This window comes from Centruroides vittatus, unplaced genomic scaffold, assembly GCF_030686945.1.
Source record: "Centruroides vittatus isolate TY-2023 unplaced genomic scaffold, ASM3068694v2 contig_393, whole genome shotgun sequence".
In the NCBI taxonomy this organism is placed as follows: Eukaryota; Metazoa; Arthropoda; class Arachnida; order Scorpiones; family Buthidae; genus Centruroides; species Centruroides vittatus.
The window spans coordinates 118,149-140,544 of NW_027122209.1; the positions used below are offsets into that span (position 1 = coordinate 118,149).

General features: G+C 29.1%; 1 protein-coding gene across 2 annotated transcripts in view; it reads left to right on the forward strand.

Moving 5' to 3' along the window:
- Positions 1-22,396, forward strand: part of LOC136976052 (telomere length regulation protein TEL2 homolog) — a 39,445-nt gene that overhangs the window by 8,280 nt on the left and 8,769 nt on the right. The window contains exons 4-18 of one of the 2 annotated variants that reach the window (XM_067271236.1): positions 2,167-2,314; positions 2,383-2,485; positions 3,533-3,601; positions 3,711-3,852; positions 3,923-4,059; positions 9,379-9,452; positions 9,858-9,962; positions 13,045-13,219; positions 13,300-13,416; positions 13,488-13,559; positions 16,387-16,542; positions 16,608-16,693; positions 16,766-16,865; positions 16,935-16,999; positions 21,123-21,238. In XM_067271236.1, coding sequence (XP_067127337.1) covers positions 2,167-2,314; positions 2,383-2,485; positions 3,533-3,601; positions 3,711-3,852; positions 3,923-4,059; positions 9,379-9,452; positions 9,858-9,962; positions 13,045-13,219; positions 13,300-13,416; positions 13,488-13,559; positions 16,387-16,542; positions 16,608-16,693; positions 16,766-16,865; positions 16,935-16,999; positions 21,123-21,238 — 1,665 coding nt within the window. The remainder of the gene's footprint in view (positions 1-2,166; positions 2,315-2,382; positions 2,486-3,532; positions 3,602-3,710; positions 3,853-3,922; positions 4,060-9,378; positions 9,453-9,857; positions 9,963-13,044; positions 13,220-13,299; positions 13,417-13,487; positions 13,560-16,386; positions 16,543-16,607; positions 16,694-16,765; positions 16,866-16,934; positions 17,000-21,122; positions 21,239-22,396) is intronic. The other variant, XM_067271237.1, reaches the window with a different exon arrangement.

Below are 22,396 nucleotides of genomic sequence, written 5' to 3' on the forward strand. Positions count from 1 at the left end.
TACAGTTTCCAAGAACCTATCAACAATATTAAGTGAGGATTTGCTATACTATTTTTCCTTTTCTTTCTACAAACAAGTTTTGTTGTAATCTTTTTTCATTATTTTTTTTCACATAATATCCCATATTTTTTCCAATTACCTCAAAAATGAACTTTATTCATTCTTTTTAAAGATATTTTACATTTATCAAGCATTTTGGAATTACAGTATTTTTTGGAGGAAAAAATATGCAAGAATGTCATTTTCTACAAATAATTGATTCTCAATTGAAAATAAAATTTGGTGCCATATTTTTACTGTCTATAGCAGTGGTTCTTAACCTTGCTGGAGGTACCGAACCCCATCAGTTTCATATAAGCATTCACCGAACCCCTTTTAATTGGAAAAATAAAATATAATTTTTCAAATTCAAAACATAGGTATAATAGGTGTTCTATTGGGAAATATAGGCATATTTCCCAATAGAACACATGTTATGTAGCATTAGTTTTCGAAACCAATACGGTTACGATGACGTCAGGTGGTTGACCTCCGCTGAACCCCTGAGACTGACTCGCCGAACCCCAGGGGTTCGGTCGAACCCAGGTTAAGAACCACTGGTCTATAGTATCTGCTGTTATGCATATTAAATGTGAAGAAATTTATTAATCATTCAAATAAATAAACATTGTTTTTACAGGCTTGTAGAGCTGATACAGTACAAGTCTTTCTACATTAAAAATCAAATTTATTATTATTATTTCTCATTAATAATTCATTTTAGTGATAATATTTGTTAAAAGTAACAAATTTTGAAAATAAAAAATCTTATTCTTTGTCAAATTACATTTCAAAGCTTCTTTATTCTTTTTTCAATTAATTTATTATTAACAACACTGTAAATTACTGAAAAATCTTAGTAGTCTTCTGTTTTTAGTTATTTATATTTGGTCACAACTGAAATTTTATAATAAAATATTTTTGCAATTATACTTAATAGCAGAAAATTCTCTCAAAAACAGTAACAAATAAATATTAGTTAAACTTTTCAAATACAAAACAATTGAATACACAAATCAAAATCAAAAAGGCAGTTGTTCTCTCTAAAATTCTGGAACAGAATGGCTTTATGGCATTCATTACATTCAAACAATTTTGAACGGTCAGTATGGCCTTCTCCAATTTGATAGAAATTCACCCAACAGAAAGTTACTTGGTATCAATATAAATTTTTATTCTATTAATTATCTTATTACAAAATAACTACAGTGGAACCTTTCTTAAAGAGCATAATTTTTTCCAGAATCTTACTCGTAATGCGAAACACTTTTTAAGTGAAACAGTTTTTTGCCAGTTTTTCGCATATAAATTAATGTCAAATATGATAATATGTTCCATGCCAAAAAAAGTATTTTGTGTGTAACGTTTATTCAAAAAAAAATTACACAGTATACATTGTTAAGGAGTGTGAATCATCATCATCATTTCTTCTAGTGTGGAATAAACCAACCTGGAATGCAAATTTGATTTGCTGAAAACAGAAAAAAAAATCACAGATAATATCTGATAAACATACCAAATGATACGCCAAATTCTTGGGCTATGTAAAAGCCATAATTGAATATTAGAAATTAAATAATTTGACTAGAGGTAGGAAGTTATGCTGCTGTCTCATATTAAATTTAATAATTATAAATAATTAATTTTTAATTTAGATGTTTTTAAAATTTAATTTGGAATTGGTCATTAAATTTAATACAAGATGGCAGCATAATTGCCTACCTCTATTCAAATTAATTAATCTCTAATATTTAAATAGTCTTTACATAGCCCAAGAATTTGGCATATCATTTGGTGTGTTTATTATATAATGGGTGATGGTTGTTGATGTTTATGCATGATATTTGTGAACACAAGTTTGGAAAAATGTTTTGTCACAAACAGCACTAAGATGCAAGTGCTAAACACAGACTGATGGAGCATGCGCACAATCTGGGATTTCCCCTCTTTTCATTACTTGTTATGTGAAAAATCGCTCGTTAAGCGAGTCATTTTTTACAATTTTGTTTTGCTCATTTTGCGAGGTGCTTGTTAAGTGAGGTTCTACTGTATTACTTATAATATTAGCCATTTTGTATTGTAAATATAATGAAATATGCAAACAGTAATAAATTATTATTATTATAGATAAAACACTTGATTATTTGTATGACAAGGTTGTAAAAGCTCTGAAGAATGATTTTATTTGGAGAAGGGTAATTCAGCGTTTGATCCTAGGTGTATCATCTAGGACTATGGAATCTGTGTTAAAATCTTTACTACAGAGATTATCATGGTATTTATAAACTAATATATAAATCAATAATAATAATTCATTTAAATAACTTTAAAATGTTTTTTAAGGTATGGCGAAGTTGAATGGTTTTTAGGAAATTCTATAAATTCTACTCAAAACATTCATTATTTATTGACTACAAAATTTTTAATTGTCAGCTATTTTGAAAAAGTAAGTAAAGATTTAATTTTATGCATAAATTTGTTTAGCATATTTGTTTTCACAGAAGTATAATAATTAGATAAATATGTTTTTTGCAGTGATTATAATCTATTAAATATAAAAGTTAAAAATAAATAATTGATTACAGTATTAGAATCAGTACAATTTTAAAGGAATCAAATCAAAATTTCTTACTTTTATAAAAGTATATGTATAATTTGTAATTACAATATAAATTCAATATAATTTAATGTCATTTCAGTTATAAATGAAATATTGATTATTTTAGAAATTTTTTTAAATTTATCATTTTTATGTAAAATCCACATTACTAAGTTAACAATAATTGGCTGCAATTTAAAATATTGTAGACCTATTAATTCCCACTGTCTGTCTGATGTCTGTCTTTCCATAATCTTGAGAACAGTGTTGGATAGATGAAAGCCAAGATCAAATATGGAAACCCTAAGGGCAGGAGGCCTCAATTAACTATATACAAACTTATGATGCAAACTGGAAGTCATGTTATTTCAATTCAAAAAATTTCTCCTGAAAGGTGTTAGGTAGATAACCAGCATGATTGTTAAAGGAAAAGTATGATGTACAGGGACAAGTCCCTACTAATTTGAGATGGAGAGCATATATTTTAAATTAAATCAATTAAACATATAATTAAAATTTGCAGCCTAACATTGTAACAATATCACAATAAATAATTGCTTGTTTAGTTTTTAGTTTGCCATTGAAACAATTAAACAAAAATTAATTTTTAATCATAAAATTAAATATTTGTTGAGTTATCAATTAATAATTAAACAGTTTATTAGTCAAGCAAAATTTATAATTATAAGTTTTTTATTTATTAAAATATATTGTAATTATTTCATAATAATAAAAATAGATAATTTGGTAGAAAAATTTAATTAAAATATAGCTAGCATTTTAACAATATTAATTTTATGTTACCATAAAAATATGTTCTTGAATCTGTAATTGTAAATTATGACCTGAATAATAATTATTATCACAATAAATATTTTTTCCTCAAATATTAAGGATATTATAATCCAAAATATCATTGGATATCTTGCACAATCACCAGAAAGAAGAAAAATATTTTATAAGGTAAAACAATTTATTTCAATTTAAATTTGAAAAGCTTTTAAATTTAATTTACAAAATGAAAATATAATTTTTGATTTTAACTTTTTTTTTTTTATTTACTAATTAATAGACATTTAGTAAGTTGTTGGATGTGTGGAGTGACGGCAGTGCCCTAAAACATCAAACATGTCAACAACAATTATATCTTACCAGAATACTTATGATTTGCACAGGCTATTTAAAAATTTGTGGTTTAGAAGATCATAAACAAGGTTATAATTGTCTGTATAAGTACTTGGTTTTAAAATATAAAATTTTATAATTGTTATTTATTTTTTAAAGATTATCTAAACAAACTGATGCAAGGAGTTCACAATCATATTGCCAGTTCTCAAGATTCCATTCGTCTTCATGGAATGATTATTGGTGAATCCCTTTCTCCAGTTATAGAAGCTGAAGGACCTGAATTAAAATTTGAGGTAGAAATCTATTTAAATAAAATGAAAGTTATTTTGCACAACTTTTTATCTTAAAAGTTTCTGGATAAATTATTAAAACTGTCCAAATATTGCATATAATAATACTGATACAATAAAACATCATAACTCTAGTTGATGGCTTTTGAATACATACGAAACAAAAAAGTTACTTAAATACATATTTGAATCCAATTACATCAACAACAACTTGTGCTTGTCAAAATAAATATTTCAATTACATTTTAATATTTATATTAACAGTTTATATTTTTTTATTAGTAATGTGTAAAATAATAAAATGTATATATATGTGGTGGCCGTCCCCCATGCTGATATGACTTGGTTGGGTTCGATGTCGTGTGCAGGTGGGAAAAAAGACGGGTTATTAGAGTTAGAAAAAGAAGAAGCAATGATGTAGCACGAACGACATGTCCACTTCAAGATGATTAATATCTGTTTAATAATTAGTATCAAGATGATTTGTTTAGTGTTCTTCGTTTTGTAATGTTTTCTGTATCGTATTAAAATATACATCATTATATGTCATAAGAAGTTCTTCTTATTCTTTTTTAAACTGCGTTGTGCATATGCTTCTTAATGCCCAGCCCAGCCCAGCCATCTGTAGACACCACATATATATCTAGTATACTATATACAGTCAAAACTATCCATAATGGAGTTCCATAGGACTGAGCGATTCTTCCTTAGTAGATAAGTTTTCGCTATATACAGGTTATGTACAACAGGTATACCTTGATTAACGTGATTAATTAATCCCTCAATGCTACATGTGTATCGAAGTCACATTAATCAAATACAATCAGTACTCAACTGAACAATCACCACTCACTAGATCAAATTTTTGGTTAATAACAAATATTTTTAACCCTTTTCCCCCAACATCTTGTTTATGTTTGTTTTGTGTTCCCTCCTAAGGAAATATAGGTCAGTCAGGTGATATTATTTTAAAAATTCACCAAAAATCAAATTATCATTATATCTATATGAAAAAAAATCATGTACATTTATTAATATCTTTAGTTTTAAATACGATATTTTTCAATATATTTTATTAGAAAAATTTATAAGGAAAAAAATAATATATATCAGAACTGACACACAAACTTGATAATTTGTAACATTTTGTGAAAATTAATATTGTCTAGTTACCTAGTTGTTTGCTGGCACTGAGCCAGAAAGACGTAGCATATTATCTTGTACAATTCGATATAACACTTATGCATGTACGTTTATTCCTTGTGAAATTATTGCACATTATATCAAACATTTGTTTGGAATCAAAATTTTATTCTGCTATCAACTAATATAATGAACTAATATACTTTATTCACTTCAAATTGAATGAGATTATATATTTTTGTAACAAACATATGATTACCAGTAGCAATACATGTAACATTTGCTGATATTTTTGATTAAAATAAAAAGTAAAAAATAAAAAAATATATAAAATATCAGAACTGAAGGTCACAACTTGAATATTTATAACATGTTCACTTATTATAGCATAAATGAACTTATTATAGTAATATTATTGAATGAATATGCTAAAAATGAAATAAAAAATTACCAGAAAAAATAAATTAAGAAAAAAAAGCATTAATTAAAATTTTTTAAGTCAACAAAACACCACCTGGACAAAAATATGTGAAACAGACGATAGACAAGATAATGCTGTGAAGTGCTGACATCTGTTGTTGATAAATTTTACAAAAATCGATATTTACCAGAGTAACGATGAATCGGTACCCTCAAAGTTTTGCTTAACAATCGGGGGTACCACTTGATCGGTACATTTGGGGGCAAAGGGTTAATATGAAATCTTAGAGTTGCCTATCTTCATCAGACAAATTAACAAAAAGTAAAAAAACATTACAGATGGATACTAGTCCAACCTTCACTGCTTGCCATGTCCAATCACCAGGAACAACTATTTCCATTGCCGAGACAACTTTTTTTTAGAGGCTATGCCTCTACACAAATATGCAAAACAGTTTAAAATGTCCACAGGTGACAATCCCAACACAATTAAAAATATAATATTTCTTTGTAAAAAGGGCTGGCAGAATTACAATTTAATAAAAAGTAAAAAAACATTACAGATGGATACTAGATGGAAATATTATATTTTTAATTGTGTTGGGATTGTCACCAGTGGACATTTTAAACTGTTTTGCATATTTGTGCAGAGGCATAGCCTCTAAAGAAAGGTTGTCTCTGCAATGGAAATAGTTGTTCCTGGTGATTGGACATGGCAAGCAGTGAAGATTGGACTAGTATTCATCTGTAATGTTTTTTTACTTTTTATTAAATTGTAATTCTGCCAGCCTTTTTTACAAGGAAATTCATCAGACAAAATTATACTTGATCCAGTTTGTTTTTTCACTTAATGCATATGGAACACAATCACCATGTTTTACAACTGTTTCAAGTGGATGAAGTGTTTTCAACAGTGTCTGTGACACACTATTTGTTGCAAATTCATGAGTTAACAATTTCTTTCCACAATTTCTTTTTATCAACAGTTTTTTGTGGTCCATACATTTTGTATCCTTTGGTTCAAAATTTCCTGAATGAAGCTTTCAATACTATATTTGACATGTTAGAAGTTTAGGAGCATCTTCCCCATACACACTGAGTATTTTTTACCGTTTGTATAGCATTATATCCTTTACAAAACTTAGAATGCAAATCAGACATATTATGCTTTTTATCTGCAGATATTTTTATTGATTTTATTCAAACAAACTGAATGTGATGAAAGGAGTTTAAAATAAGCTTCTAAATGAAGATTACAATCTCATATTAGCAATAGTGTGTTAAATTGCACAACTGTTATAATTAAATCATATTTAAGTTAAAACAGCTGTTAAAAATACACAAAAATTTTCTGTTGAGCATGGAAGGGGATATCTTTTTGTCCTTTGTTTCTGCATTAGACAGGTTCCACTATATACAAGTTAATTTCCATTGATTTCTGCAGAAAATTCAAGGGACCAATGAAATCTCTTCCATTAATGACAGGTTTTTCACTATATACAGGTTCCATTAAAAACAAGTTTGACTGTATATACTTCTTGCATGTAGACTGGATAGATATAAAAGTAAGAATTATTTTATAAATTTCTGTATCTACATATATAATAAGCCAAACAACTACAGGATAACATTTTCTGTGATTATATTTAATTAATTTCTAAATAATTTTTTCTAGAAAGAGACGTTAGGCACCATCTCTTGTTAAATTTAATAATTAAATTAAATAATTTGGAATATTCTAGAAGAAAAGAATTGCCCAGAGTGGGACTCAAACCCATAACTCCCGCTTACCGTGCAGATGCATTGCCAGTTACTTCTAAATTATTTAATTTAATTATAATTATTAAATTTAATAAAAGATGACACCTAACACTGCCCTCTATGACAAATTATTTAGAAATTAATTAAATATAATTACAGAAAAGCAGCCTGATGTTATCTGGTAGTTGTTTGACTTATTACAAATATAATGGGTTTAGAGATGTTTGTATATCTACATATATATTATTAAATTTTGTTATTTTGGAACATTATAAATATTGTTAGACTGTTTGTGTGGTAGATCATCATAATAAAGGGAATTCTTCAGAAATCTAACAAGTTAAGAAAAAATATTTAAGTATACATTGAGCTCTCGATTCATTATATCAAGAGTTCAATGTATACTTAAATATTTATTCTTAACTTGTTAAATTTCTGAAGAATTCCCTTTATATAGTGAACTTTCCTTTCAGTATAGTGAACTAATAGAAAGGACCAACAAATGTAATTTGTTTGTTGTTTCTTACTATTATTTATGTTTATGGTGATTTCTTGATATAGTGAATTATTTAGCATAGTCATTTAAGAGTCCACTATACACAGGTATCTCTTGTATAAAACAGTAGTTAGTTTCCAAAAAAGTGTCAAATGTTATGTGAATCTATGCTCTATGAAACAAAGGACTAATAGAAAACAGGGTTAGGTTCCAAAAACTATACTATTTTTATTTGTTATTAAAAAAATGTTTATTAAAGCAATTAAATAATTTATTTCCAAACAAAAATTAACTAACAATTACAATTAAAAGTACTATATTACACATTTATATTAATTTTAGTTAAATGAGATCGTCAAAGTACAAAGTATTGTCATCCAAGCTTTCTTTGTTAATCCTGATCAGAAATATCAGCAAAATCTTCATTTTTATCATAAAAATTTTTTATAGATGACAAAATAAAATTTATGTTATTAATTGAAAATTTGTTGTAGTGAACCATGTTTGTTCAGTCAAGTACTGAGCTATTTTTTGCAGAATTTGTGTTCAAATACTGAATTGTTTGAGTTGGGAACAGTTTAAGTACCGAGATACTGCTGTATTTTGTTTGTCATTTTTATGAATGATTACTTACCTACAGTTAAAAAAGTTTAATAACACTTTCCTAAAAATGTTTAAATAAACTTTATTAAACACAAAGATTAATCAATAAAAACAAGATCCAGTGACAGTCTTAAAGGCTGAAGTCTTAAAGCAATGAGAATGACACCTGGTTGATAGGAAAGCAGGAATAAGGAGGAAAAAATTGCACTATTAATTTGTATTATGTAAACTTGATGAAAAACACAAAACAAATTGAAATTTTCAATATCCTAAAATTTAAGGACAAGTTTGAGATAACACACATGCTTACTTAAATAAAAATATATCGAATAACAGAATTTGCACATAAAAAGTGTGAAATTTTGTACATGTGCTTTCCCTAATTATCAAATTGTGTTATACCAGGGATACATATATATAATACAGCAGAGTCCTGCCATATGTAACCAATATGTTTCAAAAACCATTGCATAAAATCAAATTTGCCATTTTATGCAAATTTCTGACAAAAAAATGCCTACCAAAAAAGCTTTCAGTGGGCTGCACGCATTTTTCTTTATGAAGTTGCAGGTTTTAACTTTGCTGAGTACACAAAAAAACTCCATAACCACCAGTACACTAAGTGTTAAAATAATATATGTTAATATGAAAGTGATTTTGCTATAAAAAATTGAATGTACTGTATGACATTTATCTGGTGTAGTTTAAAAATTAAAAAAATATCTGTTTAAGAAGAAATTTGTTCAAAGTGGAAAAATTAATTTGGTACTGTTCAATTCTAGTCTACACAGTAGGTTTTACTGCATATAGTTATTTGTGATATATACATATACTATAATTTTGTAATTTTTTGAAAAATTAAATTGGAAAAATTTTAATTATTTTTATATTAAATACAGTACGAAGAAACCGATGAAGTCAAGTATTTGAAATCTCTCTTAATTATTCCTGACTCAGTCAGCTGTAAAGAAGAGTAAGATGGATTTTTATATTATTTATAAAATATATCTAACAATGTTACAATTCTTCTGTTATGTAAATTTAGAAAGTTTGTGTGATGATTAATATATTATCCAAATATAAATATGCAAACTATTCTGTTAAATTACTGGTTTTTCTATTAATATACTCATTTATTTTAGATATTATATTTAAAAAATAAAACTATATCAAATTATTTATATGTCTACCAGACTAAATTTATTTTAAGTGTTATTTAAATTACAATTAAATGTCTTTTGTTTAAAATCCTATTGAAAATGTTTGATAATTGATATTAATAATTTCAGGTAACTTATTTCTGTTAATATCTTGATTGTTTTACTATCTTCAATATTATCCACAGAAATTAATTTTATTCTAAATCTATTTGTATTAGGTCAGAAAATATGGAGGAAAATTCAACAACTAATAGCTTTACAGATTTTGAGCACGAAAAATCTGAACATGTTAAAAGTTCTAATGTGAATGAAGAACTAGACAGGTAAAGTAGCCTCATAATTATAAAAATCCTCAGTAAATATAAATTAGCAGATTTATCTCCAAATATAAAAGTAAAGTTCTTGCTTTAACACATGTTCTGGTCATTTTATTTCAAAATTTGTCTGTTTAAGCTTGATATCTAGAATTATTTAAATTTTTGAGTGAAATTTAGACTTTTTATATGAAGCTTCATAAAAACGTCTAAGTTATACTTATAAAATACATTCAGGGGCAGATCTGCATAGGGACTAATAGGGCTTAAGCCCTGGGCTCCCGTGTCAAAGGCCCACAAAAATTGAAATATTACCACAGATTTTTTATACTTTTTCATTAATAATGAACACTTATTGTATAGTAAAAAATAGTTAATATTAATAATATTTATAGTATTATTTGCTTTACTGTAATCAATGTAGCATAATTGGTCAGTCACTAATGAATTTTAAACCCCAATTTAAAGATTCTTAATCTAACAGATAATGGGCACCATTGGACTTTAATAAGCTCTAGGCCCTGAAAAACCTAGATCTGCCCCTGAATACATTATTAGAGGTTTAACCTTCTGATGACCAGTTGGGGTCATAAAACAACCCCAATGACAGAATATTTAACTAAAAATGTATAGCAATACATTACAAAATAAAAGTTTTTTCTATGGACACACCATCTAGAAAGACCCTAAAATTAATAACTTATAACTTAAACCAAGGAAAGAATAGGAAAGCTGAAAACCAAAATACTGCAAAGCAGTATAACTGAAAAACCCAAAAAACTCTAAAATGGGGTGGCCTAGAAAGACAAAACTAACAGGGGGAACAAAACACCTGCTAAGAGAACGAATTACAAAGGAGAAACTAACTACAAATAACAGAAACCATGAAAATGCCAAAATACTTACTAACACCAAAAAAGCTATGAAAATGGGTAGGCAGTTAAAACTGGCCTAGTTAGGCCTAACTATAAACTTACAACCAAAGAGGCTGAAGAACAAATCAGAAAAACCAAAATACTGTAATGCAATAAAACCAGAAAAACTTGAAAACTAGTTAACTGAGAAAAACCAAAATTATAGGGGAAGTTAAACAACTAAAGACCTCTCTCTGCGTGCCATATCAGAAATCCTGACGTCTGCGAGCACCTGGTGCAGGTTAATAAGTGGTTAGTAATGCGCCAAGGTGCATCCTGGGGGAAGTTACAACCAGAGTGGTTCCCCATTGTCTTCTCTAGTGTGCGATGTTATGCAAGGGAAAACTCTTTCCGGGAGGTTTTGTAAGGGAAACTGGTCCATATTCAGGTGTTACAAACGTGGAGAAAACCCAGAAAACTCCATGTGGCCAGCCCATCCGAGTGCAGCACAAACCTGCAACCAAACTCCCAGTGTTTAGCGACAGAACCACTTGACCACTGGTGGGCCCTAAAGACCTAACTAACTACAAAAAAAGAACTATCTAACTTAGACCTAACCGAAGACAAGACTAACTAATTGAAAAACACCCTAAGAACTGAAAATTTACAAAAGCCAGCCAAAAACAAGAAGGGGATTGAGTGGAAGTTGAAAAGGAGTAAATTTAAATCAATTAAATAAAAACAAACCTAACTGTTTCTGCCTGGCAAAGCCAAAACAAAAACTGAGCTAGCTAAGCCTAACCACTAAGCCTAACAAATGAGAAACACGTGAAAATGAAAAATCTAGCCTATTGAAAATGAAAAACTGACTCAAAATCTAATCAGTAACACAAATACTAACTAAAATGACAAAAAACAGCAGGAAAAAACACTCAATAGAGCCCAAGAAACACAAAAGTAGACCTCAGAAAAAAGCTCACCAACACAGGCAAGAAGCAGCAGAGGATATATTATATCAGAAAAAAATTGTTCAACTGTTTCTGTTTATGTATAATCAATATTATACAGTATTTTGTTTTCTAGTTTTTGTATATAAGCATTACATGTACAGTACAGTACATATATGTAATGTTTCTCTTCAATACTTGAAAAAATCTGCTTTTAATTTTTGATGCATTTGCATTATTACTTATTAAACAAATTTAAAGGCTATATTTTTTATATATTTATTTATTTTTAAGAACAAAATACCAAAAATGGAATAATTTTAATCTTAATATTTGAATTCTAGTAAAGTGTATATTGCTATCAGATATTTTTTAACAAACTCATTTGTTAAGTATCTGGCAGCTTGTGGTACTTTTTCCTTTATATAAAATTTATGTTGTTTTCAACATACAGTTGTTGTCTACGCTGCTTGGTAGTACTGAATAGAAACACTGCAGGTTCCAAAATGTGAAGATATCTGTGATTTTTCACTATTATTGTAGAATCTTTCTGAATTCCTTGTCAATTAGCAGGATAGTTCTCTACTTTGCATTTGATAAGTAGTTTCTAATCTGTTTTGTTGACAACAGCAGTAAGTTTATCAAAATACTTCTAATTCAGCACTTCTGTGAGTGTTTGCAGGAAGGTTTTACAGATTGCTAAAGCCTCTTAACTTCAGTTGTCTGTGGAGTTAGTGATGAGGTATTTTTTTAATTACATTTCAGTTATTTTTTTGCAAATGTCATATAACACATTCAGTAGCAAATCCTTAGACTGCACTTTCATAACATTTCTCACAGTTCATTTTGTATCAACAATTTAATAAGTTAACAAAACATAAATTTTGCCATTCTTGTACGCAAGAAAACAACTATCAATATTTGCAGACTCTTGGCAAACTGTCCACTAGTGTTCCTATATCAGCATGGCTCATGCTAGACTGTTTCTTCATATCAACCACTTCAGTTAAATTATTCAAAACATCAAGGTTTTTTAAAAAAATGTAAGGTAATTGTATTTAATACTGTAATAAATTGTTTGTTATTTTACTGTTATAGTATTATATTTTATTTACATATTTTTAATGCCGATATTCAAACTTATCTAATTCAAAATTAAAATTTTTGGACAATTCAAAATTTTTTTTGCAGTTCTTCAATTTTGGTGTTTGTATAATATATATATGCATGTGTGTGTGTGTGTGTGACATTCTAAATTTATTTGTTTACATTTAATTTTCCTTATAACAGTGATGATGATTTAGAACCATATGATCTTGAGATTGGAGAAAAGCAAGAAAAATATCCTATCTATATTCACGAATGTCTGGAAGGTTTGATGACTGACAAGAAGCCAGAATGGTCACAGGTCTGCTTACAATATGCAGAAAATTTGATACGTCAAGTGCCTGATAATTTAGAAGAGGTAGTATTTTCTATATTTTGATATTTCATTTTGTAGTATGGTCATGTAAAAATATTTCCAAATGTACATATTCTATTTAGGTTGCTATTGACTTCTGCAAAATATTGCTACATCTAGAAGATACTTTTGCAAGTCCCAACTTTGCCAAATATAAGAATGCTGCTCTTGTTGCTCTTTGTGTTCAATGTCCATCAATAGTAAATATTTTAATAAATTTTATTGAAGAACTGTATCTTTTTAATTTTAATCAAATTATTTTGTAATGCAGATAGCAAGTTTTTTATCTGAAGAGTTTTATAACAGAAATTATAATATTCGTCAAAGATTAGACATATTACAAGTAAGTAAAAATAATTACTGGAATTTTTTTAGCACAAAAATAAAAAAAATATGCCATTGATTCTAAGATGCATTATAATAAATTTTATTATAATGGAGATTTCAAAATTAAGAAAAAATATTAATAGAGAGAAAACAAGTTATTTTGAGAAATAGAAATTTTCTTTAAAATCCATTCACAAGACAGTTTATGATGCAGTATTAAAATATTAAAAAGAGCTTTTCAGTTTAAATTAAATGCTTAATATAATTGGAACATGTGGTTTACTTATAATGAGCGCTGACTGTTATTTTGGAATGCAAATGTAAGATGTCATTGATTGTAAAACATCACTATTTGGACAAGCTAAAAGGAATAAAATAATGCATCTTTGATTACAGGAAATAGGATGTATATGTAAGCTGAATTTAGCTAGGTAAGAGCTTCTTACTGACTGTGTTAAGCCAGGTATAAACACTTTCATTTCAACAGTTAAAATGTATCCTGATATTTAATTGCATATAGAAGCTAAGATGGAAAAGAAATGCAGAGATAGCTAGATGGTGATAAAAGTTAGCCTGTTGCTTTGGGAGACTTAAATTCTGGTCTGAATCAGATCCTTGGAATTTTCATAAATGGCGTCAAACTACTATGGACATGGAAAATACTCTCCTTAGCACAATGCACTTACATTTTATGAACTCAAACTTTTAATTTATTTTCATTTTGGTTAAAAATTTGATTTTAATATGCTCAATTAAAAATTGTCATTTTCTGAGATATGTACAATTTATTTGTCCTACCTTCCTAAGGTCTGCTTAAAAATAACATTCAGCTCAAGGTACAACCAGACAATGAACCATGTGCTAAAAACTAAACATCTGGCTACTCTAAATGGATTTATTTTAATTTGCTGTACTAACAACCCATTTGAAGCTATAACAACAATGTTATTAAAGTATCAAGATAAATATTTAAAAACTATAAAGTAGCATAAAGTCCTTCCTTTTCTATTAATCTGGCAATCACATGACAGAACTAGATTAGCCTTACCAAGGCAACCTATATTATCCAGGCATGTCATTAGCTTAGAAATTTGTTTCCACAAAGTTTCATCTACTAGCCACCAGAGGCACTGCTAGAGATATCTTATGAACAATGTATTTCTATGGTTGAGTATATAAATAATGGATTTTTTAATATCTAAAGAAAAATTTTGGCATGGTTAATGTTTATATTGTTTTGAATTAAGCTTCCCAAGTAATTTAAATTTCAGAGAAAAGCAGTTACAAAATATCAAGACAACAAAGTATGTTTTTTTGTATATGTATGATATAAAAATACAGTACATTACAAGACAGTAACAGTCTAAGATGACAAGTCTAACAATATTTAACATTGTGCCTAAGCTCAGGCTTGATATCATCATACCACATTTAGTAATAGTGTTCAAACTTCAGTTTCCACTAATTTTGAACCAGTGGAAGCCTATCTAGGACTTGATAATAGTGCCAATAATACCTAAGAGTCAACTAGTGTTGAATTATTGGACATATTGAACTAGCAAATGGCCAGATTACTGTAATAATAATAATAATCAAACATGTACTGTACTTCTATATAGTATATATTTTGCTAACTGATTTGATTAACTGATCAAAAATTTTATTAATAATTGTAAATCCTCAGCTTTTTCAAAAATAAAATGGATGATTTTAATTTCTACTTTGTAATATATCTTTAATAGATTAATATTGTTCAAAAAATTTTGAGAACAAATTTAATAATCAATATAGATTTTTCTACTATAGAAACATGCTTATATGATAGAATAATTATAACTTTCAGATAGAAAAAACTTTATTGAAATTAGGCTATCCTATCATTGAGTTAATGTTAAGCTATCTAGCAGTGCAGTCTGGTGGAGAAAATTCATTTTCTGGCAAAATTTTAACAGTAGAAAACCTGTGTAAGATTGTGCCTGGGATAATGTATGTTGCCTTGGCTTATTAACCTTATGCTCACTTTGGATTTATCAGATGAATTTCTTGACTTACTGTATTTACTCGCATATAGGACAAAGTGTGACTTTAAAGATGAAAATAAAGAAAATTAGATTTATTAATACAATTTTATTTTGTTTAATCACAAATAAAATATCGAATGCACACATTGGCCTGCAAAAATTACTATCATTTTAAACTTTAAGGAAAAATCTTGTAAAATTGACAACATAATTTGTTCATGTAAAGCTGGACAATCGGGAACCATTTTTTCCAATTCTTAACAGTTGAATCCACTCTCCGTCAATTACACTTATGAGTTTCTCTGAATTCTGATTTCTGAGTAATCATCTGTTTTCACGTGGGAATGGATTAAATCATATATTGGGTTCCCATGTGAATTTGGAATTTCAATTTGGAATTTAATTCAAAAACTTTGCTATTCATCTTTACTCCTGACAATACAGAAGAATGATAAAATACTTTTGTTTTTAAACACGAGAGTGAGCATCGGATAAAAAATGTGAATAGACTGTTCATAAAAATTATTGTAAACACACAAAGAATCTTTTGCTCGTGCATATAAGACAACTTAGGTTTTTAAAGCAGTGAAGAATGAATAAAAACCTCGTCTTATGTGTGAGTAAATACAATAATTTGATATAAGTTGATAAAATTCTTTAATCTAAGTTTCTGTGAAGCTTTTGATTAAGAAAGTAAGAAAATTTTTCCTGACTATTTTCAATTTATTTATTTTATATGTTATTCTATGTTGAGAATGAACGAAATATAATCTAATATTGATGATAAGCCTTTTTATATTAGAAATTTCATTTAATATTTAGACAATATCTTCAGCAAGCAGAGAGTTGTCAGAAATTAGAGAAGCTGCCATAGAAAAGAGAGTATATTTCCCAGAAATGCACAAAACTCAGATGGAAGAGACATGGAAAGACATCATTGAAAAAAGAATTGCCAAAAAAACTAGAATTCTTAGCAAGGTAAAAATAACATTCTGAAAACTATAAAATTCTAAAGCAAATATAAAAGGACTGAAATAATTTAGGGAAGAAAAGAAGTAAAAGCAAAAGAAAATAAATTTTCTTCAGTTGCAGGCCACTTCTTTTTTCCTTTACTAGCACAGTTTGACAGGTAAAAACATTTTTTGTTTATTACTATTATTATTAGAATAAAAGAAAAAATTATTCAAACAAACTTTTTTAGAACTGAAAACACCTACAATTTACTTGGAGATGACAGTTTCCTTCTAGGCCATTTAATATACACATTAGGCATTGTGATGAACTGTGCAATAAATACACCAGTAAGTTGATTTTTTTTTATTCCTATACCATAAATTATATTTTAATCTTCATTTTTAAACCTCTATTAGATAGCATTTCAAATGGGAAAATGTTTTCTGGAATTTATTTGGGTGCTTAAGTATCATGGTGACAGGTAAGTTTTGCCAATGTTTGTTGATGGCATTTTTTAGTGAAATATTTTGTAGAGCCAAAAATAAATCAAACTTTTGATATTGCAAGTACATGCTTGTTGGTAAAACATCAATCATGTGTTGAATAAATATGTTCTAATCCATCTGATTAAAGACATGACAAAGAATAAGTATGTAAGTGAATTCTGAAATGACACATAAAAAGCAATGAATCAACATTAAATTTGGTGTCATTATCATGCAAATGTTTCAATAAAGACATGTCATGCACTCAAGTGTACAATGCAAACATTTTAAAGGCTATGAATCAACAGATGATGATAATCTAGACAGGAAAATTAGGCCAGCCTCAAGAGAGACCACATATGATCTGATCATCATTTTGGAAGTTTCACATGGCTGCAAGTAACTTCTTTGAAATAATATGAAAGCAGATAAAAAATGTGAAGAATGTGCACTCATCAGCACAGAACAGGTTAATGCTGTTTGAGATATTTTGGTCTTAGTCAACTGTGATTACTGGTGACAAAAATTGGTTTTTCTCATATGACCTGTAGAGCAAATGCAGTTCATTTGTCTCTGTTGAAACAAAATATTTTCTGCAAAGTAATGTTTGATAAAAGTCTAGTGTATTGTGGCCTAAGTGCTGTTTTTATTGTAGGTGTGTATCCAAAAAGGAAGAGAGGACTGTGACAGCCATCTGTTAGTTTGGTTGGAACTCATATTTTGAATTTTACAGTTTATTAATACAATTGGAATAATTACAGGTCAGTTTATGCTGACCTTGATGAAACTGAAAGGGATTTGTTAATAAAGATCTAAGTTTCAAGATTTGGAATCAGTGAACCTATAGTTTTCAAGATATTACACAATTGGCTTATAATATTGTACTAAAGAATACAGTTAAAAAAAACTTGCCAGATATTACATAGTATGGATGCTGTATAATACGATAAAATCAACCAACACCGATTAAAGTGATTTTAATCGGTGTTGCCAATTGCCAGATGTTTTTAAAGACCCAATGTTAGTCAATAATGCATCTGAAAGGATTCATTCACTTTTATTAATCTATAAAAATCTGTTTGATTTTGCATTAGCACTATCAAACATCCGAATACACTTATAACAACTGTTGATACATCTCACTATTACATTGATAATCCCAAAAATGAAAATGTTATAAAAAGACTGTACGTTAGTCAAACTTACATACTAAAATACAGAAAACAACAATAAAGCATAATTACAGGCAGAAGATTTAGCAGTTTCTTGCTGCAACACGAAATACAATGTGGCTAACATGAAATGCTAATATAGCTGCAAGAATACAAAATAAATAAAACAAACAAACAAACCAACCCTTGTAACCATTTGCTGCAAAAGTCCCTGATAACCTAAGTTCCATAGGAAAAGACGTGACATCATTGTTAGCTAGAAAAAGAAAACAAAATAAAAGGAAAGGGATATTAACACAGGAAAGATAGGAATTCCAGAAAAGGATATTAACACAGTACCTAGGAATGGTAAGGTTTATTGTTGGGTTCTGCACAGACATTTGCATTTACAGTAGTTGTAGTGCGATTACAGTACAAAGTCAACTCTGTTAATTATTCGTGCCTTCACTTGCTGATATACAGGACATGACCTGTCCATAGTGTTGTGATATTTTTTTAGGTTCTCCTTTACACAGTTAGCACACATCTTGCAGTATTGTTCTTATTATCAGAGTCTTTATAAAGATGGTTACCACTACAATGGCTACAAACACGTGATTCCGCCTGATAATCCTTTGCAAAATGCATAGGCCAAACACTTAAAACATTGATGGACAGGAACAAAATCAGTCATTGGGCATCTGGTCCATTGAATACTTAATTTTTCCCTTTTGAGAATGAGATCCCAAATGTAAGTTGTGACCTTGATCACCACCCATGATATATGATTTACACTTTCCTGGCTAACTGGAAATCTGATTCTCACGTTATTGACAAATTCTGCTGAAGTATAATGTTTGCTTAGGTGAAACTTGCTCAATAATAGATTCCAATAGTTTATGCTTTTCAATAGTCTTAGGCACAGAACTTACTTTTAGAAATGGAAGTTGCTTCTTTTCACACTTAGCAGTTAAACCTGGAAGATTTTCCATGTCTGCCATATCCATCACATCAACTGCCACTCCACCCTTGTTTATATTCCTATAGGCTGTACCCCATACCAAGATTTGCAGGCTTTACACTAGATATAAGGAGTGCCCTTGTCTGATCAGACATATTTTCCTTCTTTTTACTATAGACCAAAACCGTGAAAGTTGGTTTAGCGGATACAATTGCTGGCTCTAATGGCTTTATGCCTTTCTTTAGTATTTCACTATAACTCAAAGTTTCCAGTGCTTTCCCACTCTGGGGGCAGATCACGTAATCTTACTAATATCACAAACTCTTTGATTTTCGTTATTGCCTCAATCATCTTATCACTATGAATAGAAATTGCCTTTTCTAACTCCTCTTTAGTAATATACAATGATAATCTTTCATCTAATACTTCAGGTAATTTATTACCCTTGATGGTCATCTCAGCGAGATCTATAATCTTTGTAAACTGCTTGATAACATATCGTAAGTGATCATGTGTGCCCAACCTGCCCTTGGATTTTCTGTGAAGTATTTCTTAATTTCATCTAATATTGTATAGGCCTCTTCCAAAAAGTCCTGTGCAACGTTTGCTGCCATTGCAAATTGCAGATGGCGAACTTAGAACAACTAGCTATGAAGTTTGTTCTGTCTGCATTCCAAATTTACAAACATATTCACAATGTAAATATTGTAGTAAAACTGATTTTAAAAACTAGTCAAACAGTAAGCAAGTGTCTGTTAGAACTGTCCAGACAAGATGGCGGCAACTAGTTCCAGACAATGAACTTATATCTTAATTAGTTTTTAAATTACAATATGTCTCAAAAGTGGCAGGAAAATTACTGAAAGACTCTACTTGATGTTGATCGAAATGATTTTCTGTAATAAAACACCAGAGGCCTGGGAAGGCCCGCCAAAGGCTGACTGGAAGTACAACTAACACCTCCAAAATCTCAGATTAATGAGCCTGTAGCCGTAAAATTTTAATGTTTTACTCACAGTTAGAACCTGATTTAGGTCCTGGTCCCAATTCCAGTTGATCAATCTTCAAGAGTCTGGTAAAATGATTCGAAGTTTCTCGGAATATCAAAAGCTGTAATTTCCCAAATATTGGTCCCACAAAGAAAATTTTGATCTCACTGTAATCCTTATGACTTATGCCATATATATTTGGATATAGCTACACTCACAAACACAATAATCCCAAGAAAAACGAATCATGGAGCTCGATGCAAACACGGTATCACAGATCCACAGGCGAGTCCACTCCTGTTGAAAATTCTGGAAGGATTATTTGAAAATATTGAACTTTTATATACTTGTGAGCAGTACGTTGGCCTTTCTTTATTGCTAGACATAAGCTGGACACAAGACCAGCCTTAGAAAATTACTTTATTTTTCCGAAAAGAATGCATTTTGGACCGTAAACTGATTTTCTAAGGCTGGTCTTGTGTCCAGTGATGGTGTAATAAGTCTAGCAATAAAGAAAGGCCAACATGGTGCTCACAAGTATATATACCAAGACTAGACAAGAAATGTATCATAGTAAACTTTTAAAGCATATAAAAGTTTCTTCTCTGTAGGTACGTATAAGCAGTTTGCATGAGATAAATCCAAATGTCTCAAAATCATGTTGTCCAATTTTTAACTGTTTAAAAATGTTACATCTGATGTATTCATCTAATGGATCTGGAAACTCCAAATCTTTCAATTTGTTTCAATATCCAATGAATTAAAATAATTTTCAGGCATTGTTCACTCGTGTGTCATTTAATTACAACTGACCAGAAACACAAAACAGGTCAAGCATGTCTTTCATACAGAGTATGTGCATTCTTTCATTCATCCAAAAATACAGTCTACAACTGCATTAAGTGCTTATTTTGAAGGTAGGTTTCTGTGGATAATTTAATAATACAAGTTTGGTTTATTTTTGACTATTTGTAGCATACTTACAGGTCAGAATAATTTATTATTTTTCTGGATGCAGATTTGTTCAGAAAGCTTTACTGTTTGCATTATGTATGGTGATAACAACTGTTCCTTCTCACTTCCTGCTCTTAGATCTGCAAAATGATATGGTCGAGTGCCAACAATGGTTACAAGGTAAGTAAAATGATAAGAAACAAAACTTATTCATTTCTATGCATTAATGGTTCAGCAGATGCCACAAAGGTTTTTGGTAATTCTGTAATACATGAAAATGTAAATTTGTTGGAAGTAGCAGAATATATGGATGGTTTCCCAAAACTTAATAATTTAAAAATAATTTATCAAATGATATAAATGAAAAATACATCTTGTTTTTAAAGCATCCCATCATGAAAACAAAGCTACTCAATTGTATGGTAAGCATAAAAACAGATTGAATAAATGTGTGGTTTAGGGAAGAAAAGAACCAAAAGATGGACTATTCTTATACTGTATTTTATTTTGGTTCATGTGTAGATAAATAAATACAACCCATTAACTAGAGCAGAGATGGGAAACTTCTCTCTCTGAGTTTTAAATGTGATCCATATAAATTGACAATGACCAAACACAAGAAAGAAAATGCAGGTTAATCATTTATGAATAAATAACATAGGTATACTTAATATGACTTCTGGAATTGATGTTAATATATCCAAAATATTTTGTTGAATATTAGTCACTGCTAGTTTTAAATTTGAAATGTGTCCCCATTGTTGAGAAATTGATTTTCTTTGCATTTCTATATTTACTGAAAAGGTGCTATAAAAATCTGTATTTTATTATCTCAGCTAAGAAACTCTTCGAATCTGTTTTTAAATTTCCATTCTAGATCAACTTTTTGTGCCATTTTTAGATTCATTGCATTGTAATAAAGTTGAAAAAAGTGAAATTTTGTCATGCAACTGCATAACAAAACTTGTCACTTTTCAAGCATTCATTATCCAATAGCTCCATAATTTGACTTGGATATGAATGATTTTTTAAATGTTATACATTTGGATGTGATTAGATTTTATATTTAAATGTAAAAATTTATTGTAATAGCAACTATTTATGGAAATGAAAGGAAAACCAGTTAATCTCTTACCAGAAATAAAATTATCTGATATTGTCATTATTTTACAAAAATTCACTGTAGATACTATAACATCCATACCATGTTCCATTTTAATTTCCTTAGTGTACAAATTCTCCACATGCAAAACATAACAGCAGATAAATAAATCACTTGCACTTGCATTTTCATTTTGTGCCAATTTATTGGAGAGAATACTAGTTCAACTGCATCAC